Source organism: Muntiacus reevesi, chromosome 16 (genome assembly GCF_963930625.1).
Source record: "Muntiacus reevesi chromosome 16, mMunRee1.1, whole genome shotgun sequence".
NCBI classification, from domain to species: Eukaryota; Metazoa; Chordata; class Mammalia; order Artiodactyla; family Cervidae; genus Muntiacus; species Muntiacus reevesi.
This window is the reverse complement of record NC_089264.1, coordinates 18,940,931-18,958,077: the sequence shown is the minus strand read 5'-3', so window position 1 is coordinate 18,958,077 and position 17,147 is coordinate 18,940,931. Positions and strand designations below refer to the sequence as shown.

At 38.9% G+C, this 17,147-nt stretch overlaps 2 protein-coding genes across 5 annotated transcripts in view; one reads left to right on the top strand and one right to left on the bottom strand.

Annotated features, from left to right (window-relative positions):
* The window catches only part of INTS12 (integrator complex subunit 12), a 28,474-nt gene extending 12,556 nt beyond the window's left edge, over nucleotides 1-15,918 (bottom strand). Inside the window, exons 1-5 of the mRNA XM_065907094.1 lie at nucleotides 15,808-15,918; nucleotides 6,732-6,896; nucleotides 4,001-4,153; nucleotides 2,717-2,904; nucleotides 1,109-1,268 (exon numbers count right to left, since the gene is read on the bottom strand). Coding sequence (XP_065763166.1) covers nucleotides 1,109-1,268; nucleotides 2,717-2,904; nucleotides 4,001-4,153; nucleotides 6,732-6,887 — 657 coding nt within the window. The 5' untranslated portion in view covers nucleotides 6,888-6,896; nucleotides 15,808-15,918. The remainder of the gene's footprint in view (nucleotides 1-1,108; nucleotides 1,269-2,716; nucleotides 2,905-4,000; nucleotides 4,154-6,731; nucleotides 6,897-15,807) is intronic.
* A 65-nt stretch (nucleotides 15,919-15,983) lies between these two features.
* The window catches only part of GSTCD (glutathione S-transferase C-terminal domain containing), a 125,638-nt gene continuing 124,474 nt past the window's right edge, over nucleotides 15,984-17,147 (top strand). For 3 of the 4 annotated variants that reach the window (XM_065907089.1, XM_065907090.1, XM_065907093.1), the window contains exon 1: nucleotides 15,984-16,185. The gene's annotated coding sequence lies outside the window, so the exon portion shown is untranslated. Of the gene's footprint in view, nucleotides 16,186-16,343; nucleotides 16,397-17,147 lie in introns of those variants that run through there. The other variant, XM_065907092.1, reaches the window with a different exon arrangement.

The window sequence follows — 17,147 nt, the reverse complement described above, 5'->3', positions numbered from 1 at the left end:
GCAATGTGGCTGGACCTAGAGATTATCATATAAGAGAAGCAAGTCAGACACAGAAAGACAAATATCATATGATATCACTTATATGTGGAATCTAAAATATGACACAAATGAACTTATTTATAAAACAGGAACAGACTCATAGAGAATAGACTTGTGATTGCCAAAGGGGTGGGAGGAGTGAGGTAAGGATGGATTGGAAATTTGGAATTAGTAGACAAAAATTATTATGTATAGGACGGATAAACAACAAGGTCCTATTGTATAGCACAGGGGACTACATTCAATATACAGAATCACTTTGCTGTACATCAGAAACTAACATTATAAGTCAACTGTACTTCAGTAAAAAATAAATTAAAAAAAAAAGAGTCCCTAATCAAAGGTAGGGGAAAGGAGATGGGGGAAGTAAACAAGACACTGAAGTAAATAACAACTTGATTTCTTTAAAAGGAAAATGATAACATTCATCCATCTACTTTTTAAATGAATAAAAGTTAGAAAACAAATTCAATATAACAAATGAAAATGTTTCAGTATGACATTAAAGGCAGTTATGTTTGTGAGCAGTAAACTGAGAAAGTACTTGGGAAAATAGGTTAAATGGTCACTTGAAGAGAACGAGAAGGAAAGACAAGGAATAAAGAGAGAAATACAGAAGGAAAGATGACATGGCTCTGCACACAGCTTGTAAGTTTGGCAGTTTGCGCTCACTCAAGAATAGACATTTCCAATATTTCTTTACCAGACTCATCAAAGACTAGGGCTTTGTATCTCACGACTTCCCATAGTGCTTTGTAGTATTTTAAAATGTGCACAAATACACTGACACACCAGTAGGAAATAGTCCTAATTTGTGGGTCTCCAATTCTGTTCACTTATACTAGAACAAGCTAAAATCTGAGCAGAGAAAAATACATATATATGGTCTGGTCCACTTAGGCATAGACACATAAACCACACATTTATATTATATAAACAAACATTAAAATAATCAGATTTTAAGATTTTTTTCAATAACATAAATGTTCGAATTTTTATCTTAACAACCACATATTAACAAAAAAAAAATGGACAGAGATTGTTTAAAATAGAGAAAAATAATTCCTACCATTCTTTTCATTTGTCTGGTACATCGGGCACAATACCACACAAGGCGAGGGTCATTCACTTCCTTGTCTGTCACCTGGGGCTTATGGCAATCTTGGTGGTAGAGATTATGGCATTCCTGACATTCAACTAATTGGTTACCGGATGCCACTGTCATTTGCCTAAGAAAATAAATCATTAGATATGACACGTATTTGAATGCAACAATTTAAAGCCACTCTAGGGTTCTTCTGGTGAAGTTTGATATATTAAAGAGGGTAAAGACCTCAGAAAAGCCAAACAGTAAAATAACAAATCCCAACGTGTAGCCTGCACAAACAATTCATTTCTTTTAAAGCTTATGCTCAACCAGTAAGAAATGTATAAGGTGACTTAGAATAAACTTGGCTATGTTCTTAGCATTTTCCACTGTAAATTTTTTCTTTTTCCCAGAAGGTAGTAGACCTTGGTCATCCTCCAACAGCCTCATAACATCTTCTTTGTACCTCTATTCAATTCCTTTATATTTGTTGCCTACATATTGTTCTGTCTTCTTCATTAATACATGAGTTGCCTAAAGGTAGAAAACGAACCTAATCATCTGCAGAGCCTGGCACATGACTGCACAGACATGGTGCTTCGTAAATAAATGCCTTAATCAACAGGATAGGATGTAGTAATAAGCGTATCAAACAGGTAAAACTGCAACAGCAACAGCCTCAGACTACCATAACAAATCTTCTTATGGAGGATTACAGTTACTAGTTCTTTCCCCCTTATTACTTTACCACTTATTTCTTTATATGAAGATGATAGCCCTTACAGCAGATAAAGATTGAAATAAACAAATATATGTTAAAGCAATGAAGCTCTAACAAAATAATCCTATTCAGAAGTACAATAACTGATGCTCTATAATGTTCACAAAATTTTAGAGCTATGTATGTATTCAGTCCCAATGCACCGGAATTTAATATTTTCATGAAGCAAATAGCAGGAAAGGTGACGATAACTTCTACTGTGCTAGGCAATGAAAGTCATTAACAACTAAAGATGGAGATCCTGGTATCAAGGAATTTAAAACCTAGTTATCCTGATTTCTAAGATGAATCTTCTACTAAGCAGAATTGTCTGTTTTTATAATTATATATCCATGTTTCAAAACAATACTCAGAATAACCTACATGACCCATTAATTTCATTTTCCTTATCCTTAGGAAAAGATTTAATGCTATTTTAGAAAATGGTATATAACTGTTTACTTTATAAATTCTATGAACATTTCAGGGAAAAAGAAGCAATATAGTCTTCTTAAAAAGAAAGGTGGAAATAATTTAGTCTGCTAAACAGTGTCTCACTAAAAATTAAAGCTGTAAGTGCTTTTACTCTAGAAGTCAAGAATGCAAAAAATATTACAACATAACTGATGATAAAGATGCCTGTCAGTAATATACATTTTTGACAATTTATTAGACATTAAATTGCCACATGGCAGTTTATCTCCTATCCACCTCCAAATAATGAAAACGGAATTTAAAAACACCCAACAATTGATCTATTTTTTTTCTTTTTTAAATTGTTTCTTCTTTATAAAGAAACAAAAGAATCTATGTAGCAAGGTACAACTTACCTACAAACAACACAAGCCAAGCCCATCTCCATGGCAAAATCATCAGCGCTGGTCTCCTCAAAGCTGGAAAGGTCAGCCATGGCTAAATCCTTGCTGGTTTGGACAGTGATGGGAGAGGACCGTGTCTCTGGCTTCTCCAGTCTAGGTTTCTTTGGGACATCAACTCCTTCAGTGACCTCTGATTTCATCTATAAAAAGCACCCAGTCAAAAAGTAACATAAACTAAAAAGTAACATAAACTAAACAGTAACATAAACTAAAAAGTAACATAAACTAAAAAGTAACATAAAATAAACTTTAAATCACTGAGATGTACAAGATAGACAGTGTGCAATGACCAAGTCTACTCCACAGATACTTTCACATAGTTAGGGACAAAAGCACACACTAAAGACCTGTAGAAGATTTATAATAAATTCATACTCAGGATGTTAAAAGAATCCAACAAGGTGAAAAGAAACAAATCAGAATAGTTCAGCATGCATCTGTATCTCTCTTTGTACTCTTTTATTCATTAAAGAATCATGGAAGTTCAATGTATTTACTTACACTGCCCTCCTACCCACCACTGGATGCTTTGAATTGAGAAGCCACAGCACTAATAAGGATATTTTTAAAGCTATTTTTAAATATTTTAAATTATGAACTAATGATATTTTATACTGAAAAGAAATGAATAATGAATTTCCACCAGTAACTCAGGCTTAACACATTGCCATATTTGTTTCAAAGCAAAATTCTGGCTCCTTTCTTTAAAATATAAAGAGAACAATATAATATAGATTATAAAGAACCAGTATTTAGAAAAAATATGGAAACACAACCCCTTGAGACCAAGTATTACTAAAGTTTTTTTAAATTTTTTTTTTACTAAGTTCTAAAATCCTAATAATTAACTATGTGTAAAAATCATTCACAGTAGACAATCCAAGAGTTTTCTGTAACCCTGTTATGGTACATGCCTTTCTGCAAGTTTCATGTCTAGTGATTTACATCTTTATTCTTTCCTTGCCATCTTTTCTTTTCAACAACTGTTCCATCTAAAATATTTGAGTTATAGATTAAAGTGTACACATGAAATTAGTATATCTTCTAGGGCTCAAATATTTGTTGACAATGATTTCAATAAATGGATCTAAAATGTTTTTAAATTTTAATTTAAAAAAATCCATAATAACCAAAATATATTTACTGAGTGATTATTACATACTTTTACCAATTATTACATACAAAAAGTAAGCATAAAACAACTGATTGATTTACTAGAGTAAAGCAAAATCTTACTTTATCAGCAGGTCTCTTTTCACCTTCCTTTTTTACCTTCTCAGTTGTAAGGACCTTGCCATTATTATTGCCAGAAGGAAGACTAGATGATGTTTTGGGCTCTTGCTTAACAGAAACAGTTTTTGTGCTTGAAATTTTGGGTGGCTCCACATCCTGTATATGAAATTAAAAGATACCTATAAAGAAATATTCAGACTAGTATATTAATCAAAAAAAAAAAAAAAAAAAAAAAAAAACCAGATCACACATCTAAATTATCAGTTAAAAATTAAGACATCATATGTGCCAACATATTGTGTCTTTTTCTTCAACAAGTTTCACTATATGGTTTCACATTTGTGAACCATCACTACAATTAATATAATGAACATATTCACCATCCTGCCAAGTTCCCTTGTTGCCCTCTATAACTCTTAGAGGTAGACATCCTAGAAAACTAAGCCACCCATTCTCAGGTAACCACTGATCCATCTTCTGTAACTATATAGGTTGAATTTCCTAGAAATTTTTCTAAGTGGAATCATGCAGGATATACTCTTTTTTTCCTGGCTTTTTTCACTCAGTATATTTATTCTGAGATTCATGAATGTCACTGAGTGTAACAAACGTTCACCTCTTTTGTTGCGGAATAGCACTCCATTGGACAGATACACCATGACTTGTTCATTAATTCACCTACTGCTGGACAGTTGGGATGTTCCCAGTTTGGGGCTATTACAAATAATGATGTTATGAACAATCACGTACAGATCCTTACATGGACACATACTTTAATTTCTCTAGAATAAATGTCTGGGAGTGGAATATCTGGATTATATGGTAAGTTTATGCTTAAGTTTTTAAGAAACCTCACCAAACCATGTTCCAAAGTGGTATCCATTTTATATTTTCATCAGGAGTACCTGAGAGTCCCAGTTCCTTCCTATCTTCAAATCCTCACCAACACTTGGTATCGCTAATCTTTTTAATTTTAGACATTTAATAGATATGTAAGGCATATCATTGTAGATTTAATTTACATTTCTCTAATGGCTAAAATGTAAGGGCAAGAGACGTTTTAGTTGCAACCAATTTCTCATGTACTTTATAATTGCACTGCCTTCTGTTTTAGAATCTCAAAAGTATTGCTTCTTGGGGCTTCCCTGGTGGTCCAGTGATTATGAATTTGCCTGCCAACACAGGGTACATGGGTTCAATCCCTGGTCCGGAAGATCCCACATGGCGTGCAGCAACTAAGCCCGTGTGCCACAACTACTAAGCCCGCATTCTAGAGCCCATGAGCCGCAACTACTGAGCCCATGCATCGCAACTGAAGCCCTGTGCCCTAGAGCCTGTGCTCTGCAACAAGAGAAGATACCGCAATGAGAAGCTGACGCACAGCAACGAAGAGGAGCCCCTACTTGCCACACTTCGAGAAAGCCTGAGTGCAGCAGTAAAGACCCAGTGCTGCCAAAAGTAAAAGAAGTAAATAAATTTTTAGAAAAATACTGCTTCTTTAGTAATAATAGGAATTTCCTATTTGGAGAATATCAATATTCGGAGCAGAACAGATTTGTTAGTATATTTTGTTGAGTTTTATTACTTTGGTTGGTTGGAGCTCACAGAACCTCCACAAAGAGAATGGTAAAATAAATGAAGTCACAATGGCTCTACTAGTCAAAGGACAATGAAAAGGTCTGAGGATACTAGAGCTTATTTTGAAAGAAGGCTAGGAGGAAAATATCACTGCTGACTTGGGCACTGAGTCTGGGACTTGGCCCTGTCTTGAGTTTGAGATTCTGGATTAGACTGAGCTAGTCCGGTAGTTTGGTCTTCTCCTTATCAGTTTGGTATCTAAGTGCTCACAGACCAAGGCTAGAGTTTTAGAAAGGTTTGAAAGAATGTCTTAGGTATGTATTAAAGAATATAGTAATACCTGTCATTCACTAAGAGCTTATTATATACCAAGTAGACACTACACTAGGTGACCAATGTACTTTATTTCTTTTAATGTTCATTATTTTGTAAGGTAGTTCTCATTATCCTCATTTTACTAATAGAGAAACAGATGCTAGATGAAATGAAGTTACTATGTATCTCAGTTTCCTTATTGTAAAATAAAAAAAATACCTATCTCAAAGGATCATTATCATAAATAAAATTAATTATACACCTGTATCACTGAGAAAAGTACCTAGGACACAGTAAATGTTCAAGATACGTTACCTGTTATCACACTAGTAAGAGGTAAGCTGGGATTTAAAACAGATTTGTCCGGTTCCAAAATGTATATTCTTTTCACAGAAAGCTGCTTGGCCACTTTGTTTGCAATGGGAGTGACATAGTTCTCACCGTTTATCCATACCTCATTTTGCCCTTAAATTATCCTATCTATAAGTAATTCACTTCATTGTAGAATCCCTGTCCTTTTATTTTTTTGCCCCTAAAACATTAGAGAATAATTACAAGCTATGGTTTCATTCAGCAGATTAAAAAAATTCTAATCATAAAGAATTACAATTATAATACATAAGTGGGTTTCTATACACAGAAAATAATAGAACAAAATATTTTCCATTCTCAGCTAACTTTTCTATATAGTGGAATAATTCTCTGAAAGCTTGAGGAAAAAAAAGAACACTATAAAGTTCTTCATGCCACAAGGGAAGATTATCTGGGAGACTGTTTTGAGATGTTCTAACTATTAAAGACTTTACAAAACTCCCTCCAAGCCTCTAATTCAGTTATATACCTTTTGAGATGGACGATAACTTGAATCAATGCCCCGAGCCAAAGATTCATCAAGTAGTGTTTTTAGCTTTTCAGCAGAATCCTTACTCTTTGAATGTAAGAAGCCTAGTGCTTTCAAAAAAATGGGATCAAGTTCCAAGTTCACTGCAGCAGCCATCCCAAACACCTGAAGGAAAAAAAAAAAGAGAAGGTAATTTACAGACAATGGGCAATTACCTGTCAAAATTTATCTGTCTTGTTCTGTTTATAATAAGCATTACTGTGTACCTGACACAAAATTAAAACTGTCTAAAAGGTTATCACAGATAAATTTCCTTCTTATCCCTAATCGGAATTATCTAGTTCTCTTCTCCTAAAGTGAGAGTGTTATCAGCTATCAGATAAGCTCCTCCTCTCCACAGAGCCTCTTCCTAATATTGTTTTCAAATAATACACTTACAGTTTAGAACAGAGAAACTTGATGTGTTTAGGTCAAGTTTACAGTATATCAAAATTTCTTCTCTCAAACCTTATTTATACACCTCCCCGCCCCCACCACGCACGCACAGATTGGGGAAAGGGTGTCACGGGAGGACAATAGTTACAGCATACATTAAGCAATAAGCTATAAAGGTCAGTGCCGAAATTCTAACCTCGGTTATCTTTCTTTGCCTCCTAGTCCTCAGACCCAATCTTGAATGCCTCAGAAAATATACTTATGATAATCTTATTGCATCACATTTAGATTGTGGTATCTCATGCATTAACCTATTTTTAAAAAGCAAAGTCTCTGACAAATGGTGCCAAAACATACATTTATATATATAGCTTATGATATTCTCTGTGCCCTAAGGAGCTTAAAAAATAGTGAAGATATACATCAAAGGCTTATGAAATTCAAAACATTAAAAAGTTTTGTTTTCAGTTAATACCAATGCTATTATGTTGTTTTATTTCTGGTGTCACTTCTCCAGGCAAGGAATTATTAAAATAAAAATGTATACTTTGTAGTCAATCCTTTGATCAACATTCTAGAGTTTGAAACTGTCTTCTGTCCTTGAGGTTAATACTGTAATAATGTGGCACACTTGTACTGCTAGAGTTAGGGATCTGTCAGCAATTCCACAGTAATCTCTCATTTTCAGGGATTTATAAAGCCATTAAAACCTGCTGTAGGTTTAATCTTGGCATATGAAAAGACCACCCTGAAAATGGATTTTGTTTGTTCCTTCCGTATCTACCCTCCTCCTAGTACTTATTCAATTTTTATAGGAAACACACATACACACACCCCGAATGGCTTTTTTTTTTTAAAGAAGGTATAAGATACCCATCTGATGGCCACAAAATTATCGCCAAATTCTGTGCTCTACTCAATCACTCACGAGCAGGGGTGCAAAGCTCAATATTAAAAGAAAAATAATCTACCTCAAACAGTGGTATGGGTGAAAGTGAAGTCACTCAGTCATGTCCAACTCTTTGCGATCCCATAGACTGTAGCCTACCATAGACTGTAGCCTACAGGCTTCTCCATCCATGGGATCTTCCCGGCAAGAGTACCGGAGTGGGTTGCCATTTCCTTCTCCAGGGGATCTTCCTGACCCAGGGGTTGTATGGGTAATAATTTAATAAAAATTGAGAAGCAACCTCTGTTACTTCTTAAGACTGCATAATTACATACATTACCCACATATAATGATAGGTACAGAAAGATGTATTTTTTTTAAATTATTCATGAGGTTGGTCACCATAAACATTCTAAGGAGAAAAGCTCCTTATTAAAATGTCCACAATAGTTCCTTTTTATTGTGGAGGTTTCACACAGTGGGTGGGGCTGGACAATTGGCTTATCAAGGTATCCTGGTTAGGGAAGCTTGCGTCGGTGTTCTAGTGCGTGGAACTGGATTTCTTCTCTCTGGAGTGCAGTGGAGTGTCCAGTAGTGAGTTTTGAGATGGGTCTATGTGTTAGGTGTGACTTTGGGCAGCACCCAGAGGGATCGGGTGGAGAGGAAGGTGGGAGGGGGGATCGGGATGGGGAACACATGTAAATCCATGGCTGATTCATGTCAATGTATGGCAAAAAACGCTACAATATTGTAAAGTAATTAGCCTCCAACTAATAAAAATAAATGAAAAAAAAGTTCAATATAAAGGTAGAGGTTTATAACAATAAAAAATGTGACTGAGAAAAAAAAAATAAAATGGCCACAATGAAAAGGAGTAAAGTTGCCATTCCTCCTGAGTGCACAAGGAAACACAGCCTAGACTTTCTACTGACTTAAGTTTTTATAGCTCAAGAGCACAGTAGTTTACTTATCCAGAATAATCTGTATTTTGAGGGGCTGAAAGGATTGAAAGTTAGAAGAATCCTTTTAATATACTCAAAAAACCATTACTTCAAATTTCTATGCTGAAAATTAGAAGCAGAGTATTTACTGTTTTATATTTCTATAATCACAGATAGAAAAAGGTTTATATTACAGATTAGGTAACAAGAGTCAGCACCTTGTCTTTCACATGTCCTCCATTGGCAGGTGAATTCTTGACTACTAGCACCACTTGGGAAGCCCATATAATTGGTAGCTATATACATACATAAAGACATGTACTTACTTTTTTACTCATGGAATAAATGATGAGAAAAGTTTGGAGACCAATGGGTTAGTCTTTCTAGTAATTTCCAGTTTCCCTTTTCCTATTATATATACATAATGGTTACTTAAAGGTACAAACTTGCCTCCCCCTTAAGAATCCCTCCAGTACTCATTTAGCTCAGGGCTTCGCAGGTGGCGCCAGTGGTAAAGAAACTGCCTGCCAATTCAGGAGACATAAGAGATGCGGCTTCCATCGCTGGGTTGAGAAGATCCCCTGGAGAAGGGCATGGCAATCCACTCCAGGATTCTTGCCTGGAGAATCGCACAGACAGAGGAGCCTAGTGGGCTATGGTTCGTGGGGTTGCAAAGTCGGACAATGAAGTCAGACAATGAAGCACGCATACATGCCCTCAATCAGCTCAGTCCTTCCCCCCTCCACATTAATTTCATTGCTAGCTCCCCATCATCTTCTAGCCCCTACTTATTACCAACACATTCCCCTAGATTTTTCCATGGTTTTCTCAAGCACCCCTTTCATTGCTTTCCCTTGACTGCTGCTGCTGCTGCTAAGTCGCTTCAGTCATGTCTGACTCTGTGTGACCCCATAGACAGCAGCCCACTTTGACTATCCCCCCCCAAATGCACACACACATCACCTGTTTCACAGCCTTCCCCAACTAGTGAGTTGTTTCTATTCAAAGACCAAACAGAGGTCTACAGAGACCTTACTCCATATTTCTGTTTTAGGGAGAATACTCCCTGACCATCATTGATCAACATCGTCTCTTCAAATCCACATCTGCATGTTCACTGTCGCTAATGGACAGAACATTTGCACCAGGTTCATCTTCTTCCTCTCCCCCTTGCCATTATCTCTGGCAATTTTAGCATCTATACTGGTGTTCTCCAACTTCCTGTGCTAGGTTTATTTAGATCTTCAGTCTCAAAGAGCTTCATCTTTAGCCACTGAAGCCTGCAACTCACAACTCTTCTTCCCTTTGACTACAGTCAATTCTCCTTTTTAACTACAATCTTCCATCACTCTCTTAATCTCTTCTACTGCTTTGACCCAGGAGCCTCTTCAGGGTACCAAGTCAATTTTTCTTTCTTTTAAAAACTTCTTTACTCCCATCCACCTATACTTTGAATTTATAGAGGCCTCCACTTTCTTGTTTCCTCTGCTTCCTCTTTATTGGCAACTTCTCGACCCAACTTCTATTCCCCATCCAACAGAAAAAACAGGACTCAAGCCTAAAATAAAACACTCACTGTTGTATGTTTTATCCTTTATTCTTTTGCTTTCTACCTTACTTTCCCTCTCCATTTTCTATTGCTTTCTCCAGTTTCTATTATTTCTCCTTTCTTACTGGAAAATGCACATTAGTAATCCTCTGTATGTGGATTTTGAGTAGTGTGATGAAATCACACACCAGCGTGGCCCATCCTGCTTGGGACATGAATTATCCCTTTGTCCAGCGGATCCCATCTGTGAGTCACTAGCCAGCTGGGTTATCAGATTGGCTGCCAGGGTACTGCAGTGCTGTGTTCATGTTACCTTATTATTATTTATTTAACGGCCCCAAAGAGCCAGAGTAGTAACGCACACAATTCAGATATGCCAGGGAAGCTGCAGAGTGCATCCGCTAAGTGAAAAGGTGGATGTTTTCAACTTAATACGAAAAAAGCTATATGCTCATATAATGAGGTTGCTAAAATCTATGGTAAGAACAAGTCTTCTGTCTGTGAAATTGTGAAGAAGGAAAAAGAAATTTGAGCTAGTTGTGCTATTGTACCTCTGGCTGCAAGAGTTATAGCCATGGTGCATAAGTGCTTAATTAGATTGGAAAAGGCATTAAATTTGTGGGTGGACATGAACAGAATATGTGTTCAAACTGCCAGAAATGCGTTGGGCCAGAAAGCATTGATCATCTACAAAAACTTCAGCAAGGGATCCCCTGAAATGAGTGACACCAGCCGTTTACTGAAAGTAAGAGATGGTTACACAGATTTGGGTTTAGACTGAAAAATATATGAATTACTGGAGAGGCTATGTCTGCCAATGAAGAAGCCATCGTCAACGTTTCAGGCAGAGTTAAAGAACCTGAAGGAAGAGACTACGTTCACATAACTTTTATTATGGTATGTTGTTATAATCATTCTATTTTATTACCAGTTGTTGTTAACCTCTTACTGTGCTTAATTTATTAATAAAACTTTATCGCAAGTACGTACATAGGAAAAAAAATGGTATATATAAGGTGTGGTACTATCTATGGTTTCAGGCATCCACTGGAGATCTTGGAACATATCCCACATGGATAAGAAGGGACCACTGAAGAGTGAAAGAAATTTCTTTTTCAGAGACACAGACGTACAGAACAGACTTTTGAACTCTGTGGGAGAAGGTGAGGGTGGGATGTTTCAAAAGAACAGCATGTATATTATCTATGGTGAAACAGATCACTAGCCCAGGTGAGATGCATGAGACGAGTGCTCGGGCCTGGTGCACTGGGAGGACCCAGAGGAGTCGGGTGGAGAGGGAGGTGGGAGGGGGGATCGGGATGGGGAATACGTGTAACTCTATGGCTGATTCGTATCAATGTATGAGAAAACCCACTGAAATGCTGTGAAGTAATTGGCCTCCAACTAATAAAATAAAATTAAAAAAAAAAAAAGAAATTTCTTTTTCTTTTATGGTCCTAAAGAGGTCAGCAACTGTAGTGTAAATCTGTCACTCAGTAATGCTGGCCAAGAGAATTCACTGTCTCTTTCAAAAACCTTTCTTCTCCATGAGAAATACTCAGCTTTTCTGGTTTTCCTTCTCTGTCTTGGGCTCTTCTTTCTGTAGGTCATCTTTTCAACTCCATTGATCTTGATATTGCCCCAGTAATTGTGTCCTCATCTATTTTCTTTAGTTCTGTTACTAGTTTCCCATTTAGTAATCTTTATATATCATGTTTTCAACTAGCATGTGTAGATAAATGATTTCATAGGTTTATTCCTAGTCCATCTCAATTAAGCCTAAACCCCACATTTCCAACTGCTTAGTAGACATATCTAACTGGTTGCCCTAATGGTATCTCAAGTTCAGCTATGATTGAATTTGAAATTATGAATATCTTTCCCCCAGATTTCCCTGTCCTGCACTTTCAATAAATGACACACTCTCCATTAATCAGGTCTGAGGCCTAAACCTTTGCTCACTGAGTCCTTCCCAATTCTTTATATCTGAACCATCAGCAGGCCTTGCCTGTGAATTCTGAGTCTGCAACATTTCTCACATCTGTTCCTGTTTTTCATTTCCAAGGCTATTATTCAGATTCAGGTTTTCACTTGCTTTTTGTATTACAGCAATAATCTAGTTATTCTCCTTGATATCAAGAGAGCTGCCATATTAAATGTTCCTGCAACACATTTTCTTTCTTTCTTCTGTGAAAATTAAGGTGACCCACTGCCTTTAAAATAAAGCCGAATTTCTTGGCCTACCATTTAAAAAGATTCAGTAACTGGCACAAAAACTTTAATTCTTCATCCCTAGATCTCCAGTAGGGCAGTCATTAGCTGGGCTTGCTACTTCTACTAAATTTGTCTGTCTGAGAAGCATTTTACACATTTTTATATTTCCAAACCTATCAAGACCTGGTTCAAATACTACTTCTCAAGAGGACTTTACTCATAGCGAGTGTGTTCTTGCTCTACTCCCTGGATCACTAATCCTGCTCTCCAAGGATATCTAAAAGTGAATTCTTATGGTACACGAGTTATCTACCTTGAACCACACTTTTTAAATTTTTTTGGACATTTGTTATATTCTCTATAAAACTCTCAGTACTTTAATGGGAGAAGCTATCTTTTTTGCCTGTGTCTGTTTGTGTGCTAGGTGGCTTCAGTTCAATTCAGTTCAGTTCAGTCACTCAGTCGTGTCCGACTCTTTGCAACCCTGTGAATCGCAGCATGCCAGGCCTCCCTGTCTATCACCAACTCCCGGAGTTTACTCAAACTCATGTCGATCGAGTTGGTGATGCCATCCAGCCATCTCATCCTCTGTTGTCCCCTTCTCCTCCTGCCCCCAATCCCTCCCAGCATCAGGGTCTTTTCCAATGAGTCAACTCTTTGCATGAGGTGGCCAAAGTACTGGAGTTTCAGCTTCAGCATCAGTCCTTCCAATGAACACCCAGGACTGATCTCCTTTAGGATGGACTGGTTGGATCTCCTTGCAGTCCAAGGGACTCTCAAGAGTCTCCTCCAACACCACAGTTCAAAAGCATCCATTTTTCGGCGCTCAGCTTTCTTCATAGTCCAACTCTCACATCCATACATGACCACTGGAAAAACCATAGCCTTGACCAGACGGACCTTTGTTGGCAAAGTAATGTCTCTGCTTTTTAACATGCTATCTAGATTGGTCATAACTTTCCTTCCAAGGAGTAAGTGTTTTTTAATTTCATGGATGCAGTCGCCATCTGCAGTGATTTTGGAGCCCCCCAAAAATAAAGTCTGACACTGTTTCCACTGTCTCCCCATCTATTTCCCATGAGGTGATGGGACCAGATGCCATGATCTTAGTTTTCTGAATGTTAAGCTTTAAGCCAACTTTTTCACTCTCCTCTTTCACTTTCATCAAGAGGCTTTTTAGTTCCTGTTCACCTTCTGCCATAAGGGTGGTGTCATTTGCATATCTGAGGCTATTGATATTTCTCCCGGCAATCTTGATTCCAGCTTGTGCTTCTTCCAGCCCAGCGTTTCTCATGACGTACTCTGCATATAAGTTAAATAAGCAGGGTGACAATATACAGCCTTGACATACTCCTTTTCCTATTGGGAACCAGTCTGTTGTTCCATGTTCAGTTCTAACTGTTGCTTCCTGACCTGCATACAGGTTTCTCAAAAGGCAGGTCAGGTGGTCTGGTATTACATTCTCTTTAAGAATTGTCCACAGTTTATTGTGATCCACACAGTCGAAGGTTTTGGCGTAGTCAATAAAGCAGAAATAGATGTTTTTCTGGAATTCTATTGCTTTTTTGATGATTCAGCGGATACTGGCAATTTGATCTCTGGTTCCTCTGCCTTTTCTAAAACCAGTTTGAACATCTGGAAGGTCACGGTTCATGTATTGCTGAAGCCTGGCTTGGAGAATTTTGATTCAGGGGTGGCCAATTCTATGTGAACCTCTGAACTGTAGCCTGTCCGGCTTCTCTGTCCATGGGATTCTCTAAGCAAGAATATTGTAGTTGATTGCTATGCTCTCTCCCTATCTTTTTTGCCTACCATTTGGCTATTTTGCAAAGTACCACAATATAATGGTCATAGAATTACTAGAGATCAGAGTATAATGATCTTTTCTCTGCTTCTACAAGTTCTCAACATTTCCAAAGTCCCTTAAAAAAAAGCAACAAAAAAGAAACTCAGAGTCATTCCCACTGCCTCGCCCTGCCCCCAAGCCCTAAAACATCAAAAAGGGAAAGGCAGTCCAAAACAAAACCACCTCTTTGAAGACTGGGGACTTATACAATGTTCCTATCTGCAATACTTTCTTGCCAATCCTTCGTCGGGATTAGATTTTTTAATCTCACTAGGCTGTAAACTCCATGCAAGCGGGGACTTGCTTTTGTCACTGTTACATACCTAGTGCTTGGAACTTAACAGACTCTCACAACTATTTGTTGAATCATTGAACTAGGTTTCGTTTAAATGTCACTTTTGAAGGCTTCTGTGATTTCTCCAAACTAAGTTGGGCATTCATATATTAATATATGCTTTCCTCTAGATCCCATTTCCCACTCAACACGCCGATCTTAAAAGAAGTGCAAAGTTGATCTTCATGTGAACCGAGAGGCAGGAAACTGACCCTATTCACACAGAGTGCAATATCAGAGTTGTCATCACAGAACGGCTCTAGAAAGCTTTGCCTTTTCATCCTCTCGTAACCCATCCCTTTAAAGATGCTGCCTTTTTTATTCCTTCACCGAGTTCTTGGTCCTAGGTTACACTGCTATCTTAGGCACACGTCCGGAACATAGGTGAGGCGGAAAGACCTTGACTGCAAACCAATCAAGTGACAAAGAATCTAAAAAGTAACCAGAGACGCTCAGAAGAAGAATGCCAATATTTTGACCAATGTCGTGACACACCCAAGGCCTAGCACAGGGTAAGGTCTTTGACAAGTGAGCCGGAGAGGTGAGAGGCAGAGAGAAGGAGCTGTACAGAGAAGTCGCCAGAACCTGCCAAGGAAGGTCCGAGGCAGGATTCTAAGGACCTGGTCCCTGGGACTTTGCGGTCGGCGCGCGCGCACCAGCCCACAACACCCTCCGAGGAAGCAGGATCAGTAAGGAGAAAGCGGTCAGCCTGGGCACTCGACCGCCTGCAGACTGCGAGGTGTCCCCACAGGGAGCGCGAAAACTCTAAGACCCCACGGAACTACTCTCCCACCTCGCCCCTCGCGGAGGTCTCAAGCCCCAGAGGATCGGCTGAGAGCCGGGCAGCTGGTCACTACTCACTACTCACCGCTCCACCCAGCTGCTCCGTCCGTTGTCAGTGGCCTGGCGAACCGGTCCCAACACCACCAGCCCGCTCCGAGAGCGGAAAAACAAAGGTTCCCGCAGGAGGCGAGACTGGGGAACGTTTTGACTGTGCGACGCTAGGAAGTGACGTGGCGCTCTCTTTCCGGTCCGCCGGATTATGAATGACGGCCGCCGCCGCTGCTTCCTTGAAGCGCTCTTCGTTGTTTCTCTCGTGGCCTCGCTGGCCCCGAGTGGCCAGCAGACGAAGACTCCCTGAAGTGGCCTCGGGAAGCACGGCTCGGGCGGGGCTGGAATGCGCTGGCGGCCCCTGTCGCCTACCCACTCACGCACCCTCCCTGCCTGGCCGCGCCTCTGCGACCAGGTAAGGAGGGCGCAGTCCCCGTGACCCCGAAAAACCGCCTCTTAGCATAGGGGGAAACTGGATGGACGATGCGGGCCAGGGTGGGAAGGGTGCGAGGCTCCCGTCCCCTTCCCAGTTTTTCCAAGACCAGTGCCCGTGGCTTTCTCTGACGGTGGAATGGAGCAGCTTCCAGTTGCAGCAATCTAAGGGGTCGTTTGCCATTTGCTGCTAGGTATAGGTTGTGTAGATTCCTTGGATCATCTTTAACTTTTTTTTTTTTGGCACTTAGTTTTCTCTCCCAGCCCTTCCTCATTGGAGAAAGCAGTTGTATGTGAATATTAGCAAACTGTTGCTCCAGTGAACTTGCTTCATCTGGGGCCATTTGCTTCTATTGCATCATCAAAGCTGTGTTTCACTTTGGTTTAGGATTAGGTGATTTCTTTTTTTCCTTCATTCATAATGTCATGATCCCATCTTGGATATCAAGACAATGCCAACACTTAATAATGCATCTTGGCAAAAGTACTGATAGAAGAGATCGAGTACCTCTTTTGTCCTAAGTTTATCTAGAAACAGTGTTTAAAAGGGAAAATGTAAAAGCAGGCAACAACTAGTGATATGACAATTTAAACTTTAACCATGGTCATTTAAATAGTGTGGAATAAAGTCTTTGTTATAAATACTACTGAGTAATTTGCTGTCATATTGAATAAATCAAATATCAAGCTCTATGTGACTTATTTTAAACTCTCTGGTGAGTAGAATTTGTAGTTGTTCAGTCGCTAAGTCTTTACAACTGTTACACTCTTTGCAACTCCCAGGGACTGCAGTACACCAGGCTTCCCTGTCCTTCACTATCTCCTGGAGTTTGCTCAGATTTATGTCCATTGAGACAGTGATGCTATCTAACCATGTCATGCTCTGCCACACCCTTCTCCTTTGCATTCACTGTTTCCCAGCATCAGGGTCTTTTCCAATGAGCC